The sequence below is a fragment of the Hydractinia symbiolongicarpus genome, chromosome 10, assembly GCF_029227915.1.
Source record: "Hydractinia symbiolongicarpus strain clone_291-10 chromosome 10, HSymV2.1, whole genome shotgun sequence".
NCBI classification, from domain to species: Eukaryota; Metazoa; Cnidaria; class Hydrozoa; order Anthoathecata; family Hydractiniidae; genus Hydractinia; species Hydractinia symbiolongicarpus.
Window position 1 is genome coordinate 23,204,033 of NC_079884.1, and position 21,529 is coordinate 23,225,561.

Here is a 21,529-nt window from a genome sequence, read left to right on the forward strand (position 1 = left end):
TTACGAGACGTCACAGCCATGAGTCCTAAATATTAACTTAACATTTTATTTTTGTTAAGCTTGATCAATTAGTAGAAACTCTCACTATGGACTCAGCCATTCCAATATCTGCACCATGTATTTGTTGCATTGTCTATTTGGCTGTCTTCTCTTCACACACCTACCAGACAAATCATTTAACACTGTCTCAATATTAAAATCCTCCTTGCCAAACCTCCTCAACAACTTCGTCGTCATATCTCAAAAATTTTTATGTCACTGCGTAACAAACTCAACCTCGTCCCCAGGGCATTTTATATATTTTCTGACTTCAGGACGGCTATAGAAAGGAGACAACAGGCGTTGGGAACGAGGTTGTAACATACCCACCTTTTTCACAAGACATTAAATGCTGGCAATCAAACTCTTCTCCACATGCACATCTCTCAGATTCTTAAATTGCAAGCCATGTTTTACCTTATCCACATCTGGAATTTGCTTTTTATTATCCACCTTACCTCCAATCGCTACAATTTCAGGCTGCTCCAGCAACCATTTGCGACTCATTAACTACTCCAATGAATGTATTTAATAAAGAAACAATTCCCAATGCATAAGTATCCTTTGCTGTTGGATTCCATTGTTTAGTTCTTTCTGTCAATCGCATTTTTTCGATCGCATTTTTTCCCCGCCAACTATGAACAATCAAGTAGGAACGCTCAATTGCAAATAAAATTATGCAAGGTTGGACATATTGTATTGAATATTATGTAACAAAAGTTTTTGATTTGACTTGAATGGGTTTACAGCATCAACAAGTAACACTGCTTCCGCACCATCTTCTTAAAATATATCGTGCATTCCATGGACAGCTGCTTCTGAACACAACTGCAACCTTCCAGCCGATTTAGGTAAATAATTTTTCAGAATCCTTATGACCCTCATAGCCAATCCCAATAGGTATTAGTTCAATTAAGTATCTATCTGCATCGTCTATTTTGAAATGATATCTAACACACTGCAGGTTCTACTGGGCAAACTACTTCCTAAAGAGACTGATGATTTTTTATCGAATCGACTAAATCAATCCTTTGCCACTACTTTGAACTATGCTAATCTTGTCCACAGTTTACAGTGTCTTTCTTTCATAAAATAACTTATTTCTTTATTTAAATATTATTATTATTTTAATACGACGAATAGCCATTCTAAAATATGGAAGTGCCTGAAAGACACTCGTCCAATATAATGCGACTAAATAAAGGATTAGCCCTATATCAACCAACCATAATTTCAGCAAATCCACCAGTGAATCCCGGTAACGAGGTTGTCTTACTTGTCATAAAAAACCCTGTGATTAACTGTAAAACAATAACAAGAAGCTTGGCGTAAGGCTGGCAAACAAAATAGCAATTCTGTTACAAGAAAGTTCTAATTTATAAAGTGAGTATTTAATCATCTTATAAGCCACAAACGCATCATATTTTCTTCATATCCTTATTTATATACATCTAAAATAATATTAACAAATAGCTGGGCTGGCTATGAACAGAGACATACACTTATCTCTAGCTAGATAGATAGCTAGATGTGCATATTTTCCATGGCTAGCCTCACAAATATCAAAGGGTATACCCTGTCTATTATATCCAGGAGGGGCCATGCTTTAGATCAGGAGTCCTAGAGGATTTATTGCTCATTTTAAGATATTTAGACTGTACTATATGAGTTGTGACATGATGCGATGTTTTGATTTTGCATGAAGAACAATTGACATGCACATACATATGCACAGGCAAGAAATATATACAACAGGCCACAGCAATTGATAATATTAAATTAAAAAAGCAACAATTGGTGAAGTCTGCTGTACGCACAGAACTATAATAGTGGAGGAATAAGAATTCCAATGCGATTTCAATATTATATTCCTCTCTCTATCTATCTATCTATCTATCTATCTATCTATCTATCTATCTATCTATCTATCTATCTATCTATCTATCTATAAATAAGCATTATTAGCTGATTTGGCCTATGAGGTTATTTTTTCTTGCCTGTCAAGATGCAAACTTTTTAAACATTCGCAACTTATCTATTAGGTTTCTCACTCTGACAGACAATTACCTGCAATATTTACCAGCCTACACAATGTTCCCCTTACATGCCTGGACTTTATCCAGCCATTTGAGGGAAGTGTGAGAGATACAACCACTAAACTATAGCGCCTAAAAAGATGACAAAACATATATATAAAGCTAGCTAAAAGAGTACATACAGTATATGTATATAGCTAATGCCTTTTTTAAACATGAATAAACATGTTCATTAAAATGTCTCACTAAATTAACCCAGCCGCATAAAAAGCTGTACAAGACGTCTTTTAGACATCTTTCACATTTCTAAAAGACTTTTTTAGCGCTGATTTATGCATCTTTTTAAGCGTCTAAAAAAGGTCTTTTTTAAAGAAGCATTTCAAAAAATAGATGACAAATATTTTGCGATAAAAATATTTTGAACTTTTTATATGAAACTCTTATTAACACTTTAAACAATAAATATATTTTACAATTACAGTAAGCAAATGTAACCAGAAATAAATAAAGAAAACATTTTTAATAATAAACACTATATATATATATACAATTAAATCATTAGTTTATTTATATGTACAAATTGTAATCATTAAAATAATCTGTATTATGAATTCTACCTATGCACTTATCCATGCGTAGAGATGTACACTAACTTATACGTCAGTTTTTAAATAAAGAATACTATTTAAAGCATAAACTGGAACTCTAATCAAAAAAATCTTAAGCATATTGAGTTTAGGCCATAGGAAAGAGTCATCTTAAAAATTCTGTGAAAATTGCTAGTAGTTAAAATTCGTCGTAATGCTTGCAAGGTCAAAATAAACATAATATATATATTTGAAATAATTAAGAAGTCAGTTCAGAAGAAACAAAAAGAAATTAAAAGAAAGGAGTTAAGTTGAAAGAGTTTTTTCTTTGTTTTATGGAAATTTATACATTTAAGGTACCCCTTATGTCCCCGATCCTCTGATTGGGATAGTTTCACAGCTTGTTCCCAATTATGCATTGCATTTCTTGCTCATTCGCATCCGTGAAACGCTCGTTGACAGATTCTAGAGAGAAAAAAATAGCTTATTTCCAGATAAATAATGGACTTTTATAGAAATGTAGTCAGTAAACGCTCGGGAAATATATAACAATGCTTTAAATTTTGGAATTTTTGAAATCTAAGGCGATAATTTGCACAATATGTAATAGCAAAAGGATTCACTAAAAGTTCTCATTATTTTTGTAAATAATTGTAGCACAGTAGAACATTCTTGAAACATTGAAACTTAAATCAACTGTGCCTTTCTTAATCAATCTCTCTATCCAAAAACGAAAAAGATAAAACACACATAGAAGGGTAAAAACATAATACATCAGCTAATACACTTACTTAATATAATTTTATAAATTAATTTGCATTCCAGCAGGACTTTGTCTTTATTGCCTTTTAAATTCGATTGTGCCATGAATGTAGTAGTAAAGATCCTAAAGAAAATTAAAATTAAATGTAAGTAGAAATAAACTACTCAGGATTTTTTTTGTTTATAAAAAGAGAGTGTATTTCATAGCTGCTTGCAACCTATTTTTTACCTCAATTGACAAGACTCTGGTAGTCAACAAAGGAAGTAACTTTTTGAACTTTTTCTAAGCAGAACTTATCCTGCAAGTAACACTTCTTCTAACACCCCCTTCACTGCCCAACATATCACCTAAGTAGCAGAAGTGGCGCCGTAGATTGGTTCATGGCGCCGTAGATTAGTGGTTATAGCTCTCGTACTCTGTGCGGGAGACCGGGGTTCGATTCCTCTTGACAGTGATTCAACATGGGCGAGTGAATGTTACCATAGCCCCGGGTTAACCCAAGCCATGTGAGGGAAATTGGGAAGATGGCACACTGTGTGGGCCGTTGGATCTATCTATCTATCTAAGTTCTCAATTATCTCTAACGAACCACTACATCATAAAAGCTGTAAATATTCTTCATTGTCTATAATCTCACCTTTGCAACATTTGCATACAAACTAAATGTCAGCTCTTTCTCCGAGACCACTGCACTTCTTATGTACCCAATGCTTCCAAGTCTGACAAAAAAGTGAGTTACTACTAACCCATTTTCCACAAATTCCACAAGGTCACTTTCCAACTGCAAGGTCCCACCGGGCTTTAATGATATTAATCATCACTTTAGACTTTGTTGCATTCACTCTTAACCCTTTCTTGTATTCACTCATAACCCTTTCTTGTCTAGTCCTTTCTGCCACTTTTCAAAATTTTCATACTATTATATAATAACATAATATAAAGTTTATTGAGTTGACAGTGTATATAACAGGGGTCAAAAAGAGGCTCTGTCGTTGGTCATGACTGACCAGATTTGGTATATGACTGATCTTTTTTTGTCAACTTACCCTTGTGCTTGGTCATTATTCTCCTTCCGTTAACTATTTTTATTAGTGATAATAATTTCATTTGTAATGAAATTACAATGAGTTGGTAGTAACTCAATTTTTTGTCAGACTTGCAAGCATTGGGTACATAAGAAGTGCAGTAGTATTAGTGGAAGGTTAAGAGCTGTCATACAGTTTGTATGCAAGCGTTGCACAGGTGAGATTATAGAGAATGAAGTATTTCCAGCTTTAATGATGTACAACAGTGGCTCGTTAGAGATGGTTAAGAACTTCTGTTACTTAGGTGATATGTTGGGCAGTGAAGGGGGTGTTGGAAGAAGTGTTACTTGCAGTTTAGGTTCTGCTTGGAAAAAGTTTAGAGAGTTACTTCCTTTATTGACTAGCAGAGTCCTGTCAATTGAGGTAAAAGGTAGGTTGTATGAGGCATGCGTAAGAAGTGTTATGTTGTACGGTAGTGAGACATGGGCAGTGAAGCAGGAAGATCTTGACTGTTTAGAAAGGAATGATATGAGAATGGTTAGGTGGATGTGTAATGCCAGTCTGAGAGAAAGAAAGAGTTCAGATGAGCTAAGAAGCAGGCTAAGTCTCCGTAGAATTAAAGATGTTATCCAGATAAGAAGATTGAATTGGCTGGGGCACTTGGAAAGAATGGAGGAGGATAATTGGGTAAGAAAGTGTAGAGACTTGATAGTTCCTAGGGCAAAGCCCAGAGGCAAACCGAGAAAGACTTGGCAGGAGGTTATAAGGACAGACTTGATAGAGAGGAAGTTGAGTTTAGATCTAACACAGTCTAGATCAGATTGGAAGAGGGTCATTAATATACCCCGTCCAACCATGCTAGCATGGAAAACGGACGTTAAGCCGAGAATGATGATGATGATGATGATGTACTGTAGATGTTATATATACTGAGTTTTAATGCAATTTAAATTTCTTACTTATATGCTTGTACTTTTAATACTCTTGAAGCAATAATTCAAGATGATCATCCAAAATGACAATCTTCAATGATCAAGGATGCCCCCCCCCCCCTTTAAAAGGACAAGCACACAACAGTCTTATCTTTTACCACATCCAACCATATGTAAGATGAATCTGTGCTTCTTTTGCTGTGAACCCTGAAAATCATGGTGTTTATCTGGAAGTGAAGATAGAAAACTATTCACCTGGTTTCTAAACACTAGGACATCACATTTCCTGAGAGAAAAATCTGTATTTCTTAACTCTCCATCTCCTGAAAAAGAGCTGTAAAAACTTGGTATTTGTCTTCTTTACTTCACAGTTTGGCCCCTTTTTCTTGATATGCAGTGCTTGATAACATGTCAACAATAAGCTTGTAGACAAAGGACAGTCATGTGTGAGTTTCCTATCATCTTAACTTTTTAAAAACCATGCAACATATTTTCATTATTAGTTACTAGTTACTAGTTGACAAATTTAGTCGCAGGTAGCCCCTATTTATTGACGTAGGAGATGACGTCAGTTATTTCCAGCCGCTTCCAAGTTATTTAGCCTTAAAATTAAAAGCACATTGCAATGGCTTCACTATTCTTATTTTTTAAATTGAAAATTACTGTTGCACGCAAGTACAGTGTCAATAAAAAGTGAAGTTTCTATTTATTATTTTCATCATTTTTTGAAATATGTGTATTTTGCAGACCAATAAAAGTATGTGAAGTACAAGTGACAGAAGACATGTACCACTGAAAGTTTAATAAAAATTTGTGTTAATTGTGTTAATTTTTTTTAAATTTTAGTAACTATAGACACAACATAGATGAAATTATGGCTGCTACTGCTCAGAAACCTTTAACTTTATCTTCCGGTAAACAGTTAATTTTTAAGGGCAACTGTTAATTTGTTTCTTTACTAAATAGGTATGTTATTTGAATGTGTAAAAGCCAGTGTACAATCAACTTAAAGGAAACCCAAGGTATAAAATAATGTTGGACTTTTAGACCTTAAAAAGTTGGTTAACAAGTCTTTTTAAATTTTTTAAAAAGCTCCTTTCGTTTTCAAGATATTCACATTTAAAGAATTTTTAGATTTAATTATGCTGCATAGATTATGATGTCATATAGGAAGCAATAGCAAATTTTTGACATTTTCTGCCATCAATACTTTAAAAACTGTTAAGGGATGAGCATACAAACTGTATTAATGCATAGATATTATAGGTGAATTGTTAAAGTTTAAAAATGTCAAAATTTGCTATTACTTATATATGTGTCATCATAATTTATACAGAATAACTAAATCTGAAATTCTTTAAATGTGAATATCTTGAGAAAGAGCCTTTTAAAAAGACTTGTTAACCAACTTTTTATGCTCTATACTATAAGTCCAACATCTTTTCATACCTTGGGTTCCCTTTAGGTGGCAGTAACCTTTTTGTAATTATTTCAACAGCCCCATTATTTATGCAGTGTTCTAGGCTAGATTTATAAAAATGCTGGTGTTTACTGCTGCCTGACAGGATAAATAGCAAGTTCAATGTGGAATTATTTTTGACCTAATGCTGTAAAAACTTTTTAATAGGTATATAAACCTTTTCAAGTACGCATAGATAAAACATAGTTCTCTATAGTTTGTGTGTCGGTGCCTGCAATCACACGATCTCACGCATTTCATGGTATTTTCTGCTACTGGTTACCTGTATGACAATCCCACTGGATATACATCCATGATTTTTAACCTTCACAACATTAGCAGTACTCAATGCTTTTTAAATCTAACACAATCACACATTTCCTTGCATTAAACCTTCTGCTTTAAATGCAAACAGAATAATTTAAATTCCTTGTTATTTTACATCTAGACATTGAAAGAGCAATCCAACTTCTTGACGAGCTGAGTGAAAGTATGTGCATTTTATTTCATTTTGTGTGGTTGTCAGTTCCTAGTATCAAGGTGGCCTTAAGAATTTACCTTTTCAAGATCTCCTGCAAGCACGCTTTTTGAAACTTATAAGAAGTTTTTTCTGTTTAACAACGGGAGTATTATCACTTTAATTAGCTTCTTCTTTTTTTTACTACACAGTCTGAATCCAGGTTCTGTATATGCGTTTGTGTATTTCTTTTCGGTAATATCTGTTACATTTTAAATTACTTTAGGAAACGATTTACCTGTTCAGAAATTTCAAAATCTTAAAGAGGTTTTGGAAAGTAATTTTTGTCAAAGTGTGAAAGAAGTAAGAAATATTTGGTGTTGTTCTGTTTTTTTAACTTGTTCTTTGAGTTGTTTTATATTGTTTTCAATTTTTATAAAAAAAGAATTGATTTTTAAATATTAGGACATAATGTCTTAACTGGATTAGTTAGTTTGACAATAATAACCATGGTCATGGCACTTGAAATTTAACTTGAAATTTAAAATTTTTATAATCAGTTTTTCTTAATTCATATTTTCTATTCAAGGACTAGATGTATTTTTCATATTTTCTTATCAGGCAAGAGCCATATTAGAGATCCACACTAGTAATTTTAACGCTGTGTTGCTGCACAGCTTTCCTTTATGTGCTAATCATGAAATAAAGTTTGCATATTTTTACTTTTTCTTAATATTTGTTATTGTACCCAGATCTCTTTAAAAAAATTTCAAACAAAGCTTTTACATTATTCCTAAGACAATAGTTGTATCGTCACTGGTTTAGAAGTTGAGCTCTAAAGTTATCTAAAATTATTTTAGACCCATAGGTTGTGAAACCATGAATTTGTGAATTTTTCCTTCAAATTCAATAGTTCACACTATACTAACAGAAATAACAAAAACCCTTGTATGACCATCTAGGCACATTCACTTGTGTGACCATCTAGGCACATTCACTTGTGTGACCATCTAGGCACATTCACTTGTGTGACCATCTAGGCACATTTACTTGTGTGACCATCTAGGCACATTCACTTGTGTGATCATCTAGGCACATTTACTTGTGTGACCATCTAGGCACATTCACTTGTGTGATCATCTAGGCACATTCACTTGTGTGACCATCTAGGCACATTCACTTGTGTGACCATCTAGGCACATTCACTTGTGTGACCATCTAGGCACATTCACTTGTGTGATCATCTAGGCACATTTACTTGTGTGACCATCTAGGCACATTCACTTGTGTGATCATCTAGGCACATTCACTTGTGTGACCATCGAGGCACATTCACTTGTGGGCAAACAAAGTTGCAAAAAACACAAGTCCTATCTGATTCTTTGTTGTAAATATTATTAAATTGGCCATAACTCTTTTACAATATATCTGAAAATAACCAAATTTTTTTATACATTTTTTACAGAAATTGGCTCTTAATGCTGTAAACACTATAAGGCTGGATTGTTTTGATTTTTTGTTAAATTTTTACAGTACATAAAACTATGTATATCTCTAGTAAGTAAAAGGAGAAACTCACTGTGAAATAAATTTCTAAACAAATTGAAAATCATGAGATAATGTGGCAAATTTAAAAACACAACAAATGCGAATTAAAATAAGAAATTTGCAGCGCCACAATGATGTACCTTTTTTCAGTGTTTCAGTTTTAAAATAAATTCGTTTTTCTAGGTTTATGAGCAAGTATATGACACCGTAGACTTTGATACTAACGATGAAGTTCGAGCAAATGCTACAGCAAAGGTGTGTTTGATTAATATGGGAAATGGCTAAATAAACAATGTCTTCGTTATAGGCTTTTTGTCCGGCCCGAAACAAAAATAAACTAACCACCCTTTTATTCAAATGAAGGAGAAAGAGAAATATTAATATTAACAACATTTTTCTTTAAAACTAAATCATCATTTGCCTGCTCGTTTACGTCAAATTTTGTCCTAAAATGTATAAATATGATTTGTTGTTTCTCCAGTTCATGACTGAAATTAGGTCTCCCTCTGTAAGTCTTTGTAAGAGGAACCAAAAACTAGTTATTTATTTGATGTGTTTAAGGTTTATTATAATATACTTTACTCAGCGAATGAAGTATTACTAAATTTTATTTCTGAATATTATTTTCGCAAAAGGTAAAGTTATTTATTGGTCCATAATTTCAAGAACTTAGCCATAATCTGTAAAAAGTGCAACATAAATACCCACGAAAATTAGGTGCCATTAAGGTAAGCTATCTATCAAGAAATCTTTTAAAATACTCCAAAAATTGCGTGTCTGTCTGTGACAGGCGCAGTTACGTCTTATTTGTTAACTTTTCTGACGTTTACGTTTGACGCCAATTCCTTAGACTGGCGGTGTCAATGGGTTTAATAACATTAGTGAAGCCATTCCATTATACTTGTGAATTTGAGACGAAATAACTTGAAAACGAGGTGGAGACGTCAGTTATTTTTTACTGCACAGGTGACTAGGGCCTATCTGGGACGAAAATAGGACCAATTTCCTAAAACTGGGTCAACCCAAACGTTTCGGAACAAGCAGGTTGATGATATTCATCAAAAAACCTTTAACCAATTGGCAAAAGCATATGACTCTATACATTTTCTTGACCACCATTTGAACAGAAACAGGCAAAAAATGTCTAAAAATGTTTTTGTTCGAATAGTATCGATTAGGTAAATTATTTATGCTGGCATTTTAGTTCTTTATTATTAATGCTATTAGTAGCGCCAATGCCTTAGTGTAATTGTGTGCTAAAAAACAGTGCAGCCTTGCTATTACAAATGGAATTCTGCCTACAAGCGTGATCACAAGGCAACCATCTCAGATGGCTTTATTTTTAATTTTATTTTTATTCTGGATATTATCAATTTTTTTCGCAAATTGAGAAACGGTGTAACTCATAATGTGAAAATTTCACTTCACTTGTTCAGGCCACTGTAGCAGCTTTTGCAGCAAGCGAGGGTCATGCCCATCCACGCATAGTCGAGCTGCCGAAAACTGAGGAAGGACTTGGCTTCAATGTTATGGGTGGTCGTGAGCAAAGCTCACCAATATACATTTCAAGAATTATACCAAAAGGCGTGGCTGAATTGTAAGTTATATGTTTTTTCTTCCGTTAAAATGGATTAAGCAAGGATTAAGTGAAGTTTAAATGGGAAGTGTTTAATTCAATTTTCTTATTGTTCTGTTTTTTGTGTAAAAATAAAATAAAAAAAATTCACGGAATTTCGTGCCGTTTCCGTTTTATTTAAAATACACAGTTGATTACACGTAAAAATGCTCAAATGTGCCATTGTTGAGATAAATGAGTGACGGATCTCCTGTGAGTCTGTCTGGCTTATTGCTATTTGATATTTTTTCGAAGTGACTTTAAATCTAACAATGAGATGGAAAATTTTGATTATTGTACTTTTAATGTTTAATCTTAAATTAATAAAACTCTCTTTAAAATTGTAAAGTCCCTTAAAAATTAGTAAACTCACTTTAATATTAGTACACTCACTTTAAAATTAGTACACTCACTTTAAAATTAGTACACTCACTTTAAAATTAGCTAAGTCCCTTAAAAATTATTAAACTCTCTTTAAAATTATTAAACTCTCTTTAATATTAGTACACTCACTTTAAAAATAGTAAAGTCCCTTAAAAATTATTAAACTCTCTTTAAAATTAGTAAACTCTCTTTAAAATTAGTAAACTCTCTTTAATAGTAGTACACTCACTTTAAAATTATTACACTCACTTTAAAATTAGTAAAGTCTTTTAAAAATTAGTAAACTCTCTTTAAATTAGTAAACTCTCTTAAAAATTAGTAAACTCTCTTTAATAGTAATACACTCACTTTGAAATTAGTAAACTCACTTTAAAATTAATAAACTCTCCTTAAAATTAATAAACCATCTCAGAAAAACAATGAGAATAGTTTCAATCATGATTGGGAAAAAACATGGATAACAATTTGTGGTCACTCTGGAATGTAGTGGTGACTACTGCGTTGAATGTAAGTTCCTTCTTCAAGTATCCCTCATGAATTGTTTTTAGACATGGTGGTTTGAAGAGAGGTGATCAACTGCTGGCAGTTAATGGCGTCGTAAGTGTGACATATTTAAATTTAATGACATTGTCTCATACCTATGTTTTTTGGTTAATTAATTTTAATTGTCTACTGCTTATCTTGTCTTCTTTTTAGATTTATAGCATGTGAATATTTCTTTTTCTTCTATTTCAATAACATCTGCACGTTTTTTCAGTGCCGCCTTTTTCCAAAAGTCCATGATTCAAATGTCACAAAAGGCACACAATAAAAGAAATAAAAACTTAAGTTTGTAGAAAATTATCTAAAAATAATAGGTTGAAGTCAGTGTAAGTTAATTCAATGAATTTCAAAATGGCTTAAAATAACGGGACTTAGCTTTTACAGCCATTAAAATTCAAAATGTAATCTTAATAAAGTGAGATACATTATCTACTCCCAACTCCTCTGACATAAGTAAAACCAAATTTAAATTGATATTAATCAAAGAATTTACTTTGTTAAAATAATAATATTAAGAACGTACTGCAGAAATAAGAAGCTCTTCTTTTATAAGAACAGGGAATCTGGCTTCAGTCTGAGGTGTTCTAACATATTCAGCCTAGAATTAATCTTGTTTTAATCTTACACTTTAAACTTTTTTTTTATTATTATTTATTTTACTGTACGATAAAACTGTTTTGTGGCCAAGTACAAATTTTGCGAATTATGAACAACCTATTCTTTGCAAGTTTTTGTTTTGACATATTTTTTTCATTGTCTTGTACTTTTCGGGGGAAAATTTCAGTCCAAACATTTTCCCTGTTTTGTTCTGATTTTTTAGCCACTCCTCATTGTCTCATTATTCTTATGAATAAGTCTAATGTGAAGCATTTGGCCACTGTTGTAATTAAGGGTATTGACAAGAGGGTTGCTAGTGTAATAAAAGCTCTCATTTGAGATACTACAGACATAAAAACACAACAATTGCTGGGCAGAAAGCAGAAAAGGATCAATTCACACTTTTATCGTCTCTAGCATAATCCAAGACCTTCCGCAGTAGATATTTAACATGGCTAGCGTAACAAATATCGAGGGATACACCCTGTCTATTATATCTAGAAGGGGACATGGCTTAGATGAGGAGTCCTAGAGTATTTAATGCTTATTTTAAGCTACACGGACCCAATTAGGGTCCGCGCTCGACAACTCCGTGCAACAATCAGTGTGCCATCTCCCCCAATTTCACTCACAGGGCTGGGGTTAACCCGGGGCTATAGTAGCATTAACTCGCTTATATTGAATCGCCACCAAGGGAAATCGAACCTCGGTACCCTGCACAAAGTGTGAGAGTTATTACTACTAAGCTACAGCGCCACTGTAAGCGAACGCTTTATACTGCAAGGCTATCAGTTGACTGCTCAGACACAAGACGTTTTTTCTTTCTTTTTTTTTCTTTTTTTTTTTGCTGTTTTATGTTTGTTTAAAGAATTAAAACTCTTCCCTTCTTTCATTATAATCCCACGAATTTTATAATATTTAAGAGTTTGTTAAATTTTGCATTTTAATCGAATTAGTTTATCATGTTTCGTGAATATTATGCTATTATCCAGACTTATTTTTAAATGACACTAAAGAAAATTTATTTTTAATTTTCCTCCACGTCTTTTTGGCGTCAGCAGAAATTAAAATAACACAAAAAACGTTCGCGTGATATGCTGAGAAGATTATTTTTCGTGATATAGAGAGCAAAATTAAGTGAAAAATTGACTAGTTATTACGGAAATGAAATTCGTTACGTCACTTTTTACTAGTGCACTTTCTTTTTTCGTCTGGTCACGAGAGACTCCCTAAGTAAACATTTTAATTTTTTTATTTCGAAAGAAAATATATTTCAATAAAAATGCTGATTAAATCTGAAATTTACGGTGTCTTTCAAGCGATATGTAAAATTCTACTCATAAAAATTGAAACGTCTATAATGTGGTAACATTAGTATGTTTGTTTGCTACGTGTTAACTTGGTTATTTGACTCCAAATATGTTTTTAATTGCCAGATATTTGTCAACGCCTACCCACGTTACCAAAATTAATATGTTTTATTACCAGTTGAAGGTTTATAGTTCTGAGCTATGCAAGAAAATGCTCTCCCCCGTTGATGCATAGTTTTTCGCTTACCTTCATTTCAACAGCTACTCCCCCGTAGATGTTTTTTCGTGTTTAACAGTACGAGTGCAGCTTGACAATTAGGATAATATGCGGTTTGCTACAATTGAGGAAATACAGCAGACGTTCACCCATTAGGTGCTATTTTTATCGCCATGCTTTCTCCTTTTGAACCATTACTTGTTTGGGGTCGTGTGAATCTTGGAATTCCATGACGAACTTAGTGGTTGGCCTTCAAGTATTTTAAGGGTTGCATAATGACAGCTTCTGTCTGCCGCCATTTTTAAATCAGCCTCGCGAGTTTTTTTCATGCTTGTAATTCTTTCAAGACGAGGTGGAAGATTATTGACACATGAAGCAACTTTTCAAAAACTATTTCTTTTCAAAAACGTTTTTCTTAACTTTGTTTTAACAGCGCTGTGCCGCAACGAAATTTTTGTGTAATAATGATTTTTTAGCTATGTTGAAAACGTAACACAGTTGAGAAAAAGAATAAGAAAGAAATTCTTTGATGAAAGGTGGAATCAGTTTACATTTAACTTAAAGCCGCTCAAAATTTTAACTTTGTCCTCCAATCTGAGCTTAAAAACTGTCTCATTCGGTTAGCAAATTAAATCTTGAAGATAAATTGGTTTATCTAATTATTAGCTTTTCATATAAATCTCCACCAACAACTGCTTTTCTGTATCTTTGAAATGTGTTAGAAATTGTAACAGTCATAACCCTTTTATACCTGGTGTTCTCCTAACAGGACACAGGGGTTGTACTGGACAGACCGCCCTGTCGTATGACATGAGGATGCTGTTTTTGCACTCGAAAGGGCTGAAGAAGTTAAGTAATCCGTGCTAATCCCAAGAGTTTTATATGAACCAGTCTCCACAAAAAAGTGCATGTTACAAAAACGTGTCATGTATTTAAAATGGCGTTTCAAGTTTCCCTCAGTGCACTTCTGATAGCATTTTTCCATCTATTTATATTTAGAGTGTCGAAGGGGAAAACCACGAACGAGCTGTCGATCTACTAAAAGCTGCACGAGGTTCGAGGTCTTCTTTTTGTTTTTGTTTGTACTGTGATTTGAGACCTTGACCATTTTTTGGAATTTCTGGAATTTACTTCACGCTGACATTGCTTGTTTTTGTCGGGTCGTCATAGCAACCGTGTTAGTATTATATATATTAAGGCTATGACCTCCAGATATTCTTAGTACGTAAAATAAATAGAAATACTGTTTTGATGCCCCTTTTCTCCAAGATGAACCCGAGAAACATTGATGGAGAATTTTTTTTTTTTTAGGCACCGTCAAATTAGTCGTTAAGTACACTCCACAAGGTGAATGATTTCATTTTTATTAGTAACATGCTCGTATCCTTCATTACTTTGCGTTGATACTCAAAAAACTTCCACTGTACGAAACACCAAGATGTTTAAGTTTTAGCGTGGCTGCTTCGCTTCTTTTATGTCTGCAAGAGAACCATTCTTTTTGTTCGTTAAGAGCATTCAGACCAGGTCATTCATTTAAAAAAAGCCTGCTTTTTTGTTGCAACACGTGTGCACATGAAACAGAGAATGATCTCCGGAAAGATGGCTTAATCATATCAACCGGAAATATTGCGCTTACGAGCTGCATCCTTTTAAAAGAAAATCAATAGAGATTATGAGTTGATTAATCTTCATTAATTAGATCATTATTACTATTATTATTTTAGTCTTGTTATTTGTCTTGTGCTTAATATTGTTATCTGAATTGTTTTTTCTAGTTCTCGATGAGATGGAAAAAAGATTCGAACGTCAAAGGACGGCGAAGAAATAGTGTAGCTTAATGTAAGAATACACTTTTTACACCTGGCAGAATTCACGCGCTGTTCGCACAACGGAGGAGAGTCTTCGCGCTCACTGACATTTAAATGAAATGTACATAGATACAACGCGAATTATTTGGTATTTTTAATGAGCACCAAACTTAACTCCCATGCCAATTAAGCACCTACTATTGAATCATCGATTTAAACCATCCATTTGCGCTTAATCTGTCATTTGCAATATTTCTCGATTATTTATCTCGAAGATATATCTTAATTATATGTCTCGATTATATGTCTCGATTATATGTCTCGATTATTTGTCTCGATTATATAGCACATGCAGCTATTACTCAAACACCATGAAAAAGCTGAAAATAATTGTCCAAAAAGTTGTTTTTTGTTGCCCAAGTGATTTTTTCCACCGAATTTACAACAAATTTCTGAATTAATTACACGTGGATCACAGCAAATGTACATGTGCCACTCACTCTAGCTTCCAGACCCAAACAAGCTTGAAGATAGGGATTTCAAAAATAAATTTGATTGTATTTTCTTTTTGGGTGGTATTACGACTTTAATTTAACTGCGCTCTTGTTGCTATAGCGACGTTTTAGCGAACAACCCTAAAATTATTTCCCGCATTGTCCATCCTTTTTAATTAGCGAAATAAAACCTAGAACCCTCCCAGAGGTCGGATCTTTAGTTTTTTATGTCATCAAACGGAAGTAAGCGATGCTTGTCGTTTGCATATAACTAGAATGAGAGACGTAGATACATTTTTTTTTGTTAACAAAGTTTATGTTTAAGAGAGGATCAGACTGAAACATTTGTTATATGGATAATTGGTGTTTATTATTGCAGGGAACTACTAGTAGAAATTTTTCGCCAATAAATCATTGACTGGTTGTTTTAGTTGTGTGTTTTTATATCAATTTGTAACTGTGGCTGGTCATATTTTTAACTAGGTCTCCATGTCAAGTGAAATTTAATTTAATGCGCTAGAAAAACTAGGCGAATGTCTTTGCGGAGGGATTTTTTTATGTTGCGGCTATGCTCACCTGTTATATATATAACAAAAATTCGTTGATTTGTAGCAAGTGCTACAAATGCGGTGTTACTCGCTACAAATTCGGAATTCGTTAGCCGGCATTTTGAAATGGATAAACTATTTGACGACGTGCTGCATAAATACTTATAAATTTGTTCAAATTAGGTGGATAGAAAAATTGATTATAGTAAACCACTCAGATGACAAGTTGTAATTTTGATAATCAACGGATAATTTGTCACAACTTTGAACTGCCGATAGAAACGTTGAGTATGTCAGCGATGGCTAAAGTTATTTAATCTTTTGCATCTGATCAAAAACGCCGTACAAAGGCGTGAAAATGTCGGTAGCAAACACTGAAATATTGTGATTGGCTACTTATTAAATTTTATCAGTTCCACAACTACACCTTCTGGTTTAAGCCTGATGAAAAATTCTGTTTTGGTTGCTTTAGAGTCAATGAAGTTTTCACTGCCGCCTAGGGAGCTAGGAGCGGTAAACCCCTAAATTTTTGGTGATCATGGAATATGAAAGAGACTTCTGTAAAAAGAATTCGTTTTTTCCCAGTCTGGGACGTTAAAATATGACCCCCCGTAAATTTTAGGAGTCAGATACAGACTTATATACAGCTATTTTAGAAGAACACATAGTGATAACAAACCTCATCCAGGCTCCTAATAATACGTAAGAATAACTTTTAATAAAAAAACAACATTTTTTGACGGCATGATTTTCATTATTTTTGAATCACTTTTTTGACTAGTGCATTCTTTCTAGTTTCGTCTCATTTGACTTCATTTTATCTATGACGGTGATAATGATGCCCCCAAAATAGGACTTTCTGAGGACCAATCAAATTATGGACTTGTGCACTAGCTATATGCTATATTCTAAACGACAAAACTTTTCTAAATCTGACTCCTTATAAACTTTTTAGTAGATCTCGCTACTTCTGTTTTTTACTTTTTTTTATATTTATTGACAAAAGGATATACATGATAGTTCTCCGATTACTAGCAAGCAAACGAAATGGGATTAAAAGAAATCAATTATAGAATTAAAAACCCGTCTGCAGGATTCGACGTGTTAGCGATGTTTATTTTATACTTTGTGACAAATATTTGGCGAACAGAGGAAAAAATGAGATGAGACGCAAATATTCTAAATATTTTTTTTACATAAAAGGGATTACATCTTTTACTAAAACTGTCATTCTGCTATGAACTTTGCAAAAGTGCACCCTCACCATTCACCACCTCCGCCCCTGCCCTTATTTCACTCTCCGCCCCCTGAGTACTACTTTTACTGTTCTCGAATAAATATCTCTTTGGTTATATAGTAAGTTATAGAATCAGCTTTCATTCAGGGTGGCACTTTCTTATACTTCAATAACGTTCTTTTTAGCACTTGGGTAGAGGGCGTTATTAGAGTATATTCCATATTCCTAAAACCCTTTCTCCAAATTAGCTTTATCTTGGCTGTTTTTGGAACATGAGTAATGTGTGATTATTTTTCACTGAACCTAAAGCTTGTTTTTTCCGACGAATAGAAATGAAATATTTTAAAGCTCTTAAGTTGGGAGAAAGCCTTTAAACCGATTTTTTATTAATTACGTATTCTCATAAGCTGTATAAATTTTGTTTTTTTTATAATTGTTCGTAATTGGGAAATCTTGCAGCTTTAGAAGAAAAGAAGCTGAGTTGTTGTGTTTGTAAAATGAAATGATTTTGAATTATGTGTAGTATGAGCGAAAATATATTAAGATATTTTTTACTTAATATCAGAAACGCAAAGAGAATTGTCGCCAGTTTATTGTTTTTAAACTGTGAATATTTTTTGCGCTGTGGACGTGAGTAAATAAAAGATTATATGTCGATTTAAGAGTAATGTTTTTGCATTTATACGTTTTTTGTGGATTCAGAAATTTTTTAGTTATTAAAGAGAGGTTTGTTAGTCAATCATAGGAAATCAGGGCATTATTTTTAGTTTATCGAAATATTATCGCGTTAATAATTTTTTTTTGTCAGTCCTTGAAACTAAGCTTGTTAAATAAGTCGAAGCTCGCTCCTTGATGGACAGGTTGCTGCCCTTTTAATAGCAAGATAAATTTCTGATTTATAATTTTTGAAGTTTTTTCTCATTTTCTTTTAGAAATTGGACATAATGTTCGAAATATTGCTTTAAAACTTGATGCATTCCTATTTGCGTCAAATTCGCGAAATTATGTACCCGCGAAATGTTCTTTAAGATATAATTCGCGAAAATTAACACCCGTGAGAGAAATAAAAAAACTGACAGCAATTCGTAAAATTTTATCTCAATAAAAAAAGGGAAATTTTGATTCACAGGAAAAAATTAAAACGCTTTTGCAAGTACTGTCGAAAAATTGTGTGACTATTTTATTGAGAAAATGCTTTATTTTTTTTAAAACTAATATTTTCAAATTTTTTTCGAAAAACATCCGCGAAAATTATTACCTGCGAAAATTATCACCCGCGAAAATTATTACCTGCGATAATTATTAACCGCGAAAATTATTACCCGCCAAAATTATTACCCGCCAAAATTATTACCCGCCAAAATAAGTACTCGCCAAAATAAGTACCGTTAAAGTAACTAAATTTTTTGGCTCCAAAAATTTCCCCCGACATTCTTTTCCTACCTTCTTTTGGATACCTTTGTGTGCTGTTTCTATAACAACTTGCTTAAAAGCAGTAACTAGGTTTTACAATCGGCAAACATACAATTCAGTTTCTTTATCAAACCTATTAAAGGAACATAATACTAATTTTTAATCCATAATTTTATAAAAGAATTTTTGTGCATTATTTTTTTGTATATTATTATAAATTTCTTATAATCTTCAACAGATCGATGACAGATTAAGAGGTGGATGTTTAAGTCTATTAATGAATCAATCAGCGCTTCATTTAGTGCCATATAAGAAAAAAATATAATCCTTAGCTACTTATAAAGAACTTTGAGATCGGCGGTATATATCTCAATCATAAAGACGCGTTAGTATTTGCACGTGAATGAGATTATTCACGCGAAAAGAAAGTGTACATTCTTTAACTAACTTTATATGTACATGCGGTTTGTTTTTCTTTCTTTTTAGATCTTAATGACAACATTGAGTGGTTGTTATAAGGAAGAAAAGAAAAGTTTTTATAATTGTAAAAATATTTAGCGAAGGTTTTTTTTGTGATAAATTATGTTCTTTTTATGTACATATATGATGGTGTACGTACAGGAGAAGCGCCTGTCACGTTTCAATTATGATTGTGGAGACAATAATTAGTTTTTCTTGATAGCTATTGATGGTTTTCTCTTTTTAGAACGTTTTTTGACGCTTCATGCATTTTTTTAATTTGCCAGACAAGTGTGATACCTTTGACATTGACAGAGGATGTTATGAGCTTTAAAGAGAAAATGTTTTTTTTTAACATATCCTCTTGGGAGGTAGTATTTATATTTAGATGTTGTACTGGATGTAAAAGTTTGGAGTGATGGCAGTTAGTTTATTATATGGTTTATGGAGGTTTTTAAAACACTATATTATGTGGAAATCTCTACTTGACTTTTCTTTCACGATTTCAACTTTCTCGAAGTGTTTTTTTCTTCTATCATTCACGGCACTTTCATTTCTTCGTATTTCTTCTTATTTTTGTCTAAAAATTTAATTACTTCGTGTGTTTGAAGATAAGTGATGTGAAGTAATCTGGCACGCGAAAGAAACTTTTTTCTTGTTGAAAACTTCTAGATTTTAAGATTTGAATATTTTTAAGTCGTATAAGATGCAATCGGCGATAAAAAAAATTGAAGATTTTAAAAATCTGAGAAGTCGTCATTTGTGTAAGGGGAAATAGTAACTTTATCAAGAAAATTATGATAGCGAGATGTTCAAGATACCAAGAGTATTTTGGTCTATGGTTTCTAATAATGAATACAGGCTCTTCTAATAATATGAGTAATTCTTTAAAAGTATACGGTTTCCAAGGCGACATCTGAATTCTTTTAACGTGATGTTTACATAGACAAAACTTTTCAGATATCATGTGATCAAATATGATTACGTCATCATTAACTGACAAGTTTCGTGAGGATTGAAACTTTTTGTTTTATCATTTGTTTGTTTGTTTGTTTATAAGGCGAGAGATAGGAATTACACATTTCATATTTTACATAATTCCATAAAAAGATTCCTTCCGCAAATTTCCTCTTTCTTAAAATACCTACACACTTCCTAATGTGTGAAAAACAATGTAAAATTATTTCCTTTGCAATACCGAGTCCATATGTGGTGTATCAGGTGATAACCTCGTTTGCATGTAGCCTCATTTTATACGGAACTAACTTAGCTGTTGCTATAAGGCTGATTAATTATTATTGGTTTCTTTTATAAGTTTTTTTATTAATTTTTATGTAGTTTCCGATAAATCATAACAAAAAGTTCAGATCAATCTTTGCGGTTTATTAGAACAGGTAGTACTGGAGCCCTTTTTTAATTTTACTGTTTCGTCTCGATATCCCATTCTGAGAATTAACTTTAAAACTGGGTAAACAAAGACTTTTGTTTTTCTTGACATTAAAAAGTTGTCATCAAAAATGAAAATTCTGTCAAATACGCGTCGTCCAAGTTTTTCTTATCTTCGCTTGAAAACAATTTTATCTTGAACTTGCACTTGAGTTATCTCGGTAGACGACAAAGGTCTCCGCTAGCTATTATCTAAATTGCATCTTTGAAACGATCTATCATTACCCATATCCGCTCTAGTAATTTTGTCTAGCGATATTAATCAATTGACCGATATTGATAAAAGTAAACATTTTAATTCGATAAATCACGTTTTTTCTTGCATGTATACAGAAAGATGGAATGAAACAGAAGGGCAGTCATTTTTTTGTTTCGTTTTATTGTATTACTGTGAATTAGTCAAATCAAATTATTCGCATGAAAAAATTTGTACTTATTTATGCTAGGACCTAATTTATATGAACAAGAAAAAAGGGAATTTTCTTTCAAGCCGTTTTGTTTTTTGTTGTTGGCTGTCTCCCGCTATGGTTGTTTGCATGGATAGCTTTAAGTTTCTTTTCACGTTGGAAATGTTATTTTGAATATATTGAGGACAATTAAGATGTTTGTTCC

The 21,529-nt window shown here is 32.8% G+C and overlaps 1 protein-coding gene across 2 annotated transcripts; it reads left to right on the top strand.

Annotated features, from left to right (window-relative positions):
- Positions 1-1,281: 1,281 nt before the first annotated feature.
- Positions 1,282-21,406, top strand: LOC130662867 (protein lin-7 homolog C-like). 2 transcript variants are annotated; one of them, XR_008989116.1, is made up of 11 exons: positions 1,282-1,422; positions 6,229-6,296; positions 7,290-7,331; positions 7,585-7,661; positions 9,030-9,101; positions 10,283-10,443; positions 11,394-11,442; positions 14,512-14,566; positions 14,824-14,859; positions 15,288-18,229; positions 19,499-21,406. XR_008989116.1 is itself a non-coding variant. In XM_057461808.1 (11 exons), exons 2-10 carry the CDS (start codon positions 6,257-6,259, stop codon positions 15,338-15,340), a joined length of 585 nt encoding a protein of 194 aa, XP_057317791.1. In that variant the 5' UTR covers positions 1,282-1,422; positions 6,229-6,256; the 3' UTR covers positions 15,341-15,351; positions 19,499-21,406. The 2 variants fall into 2 exon arrangements, 1 of the variants encoding a protein (XP_057317791.1); XM_057461808.1 differs by having other exon boundaries at positions 15,288-15,351.
- The last annotated feature ends 123 nt before the right edge of the window (positions 21,407-21,529 follow it).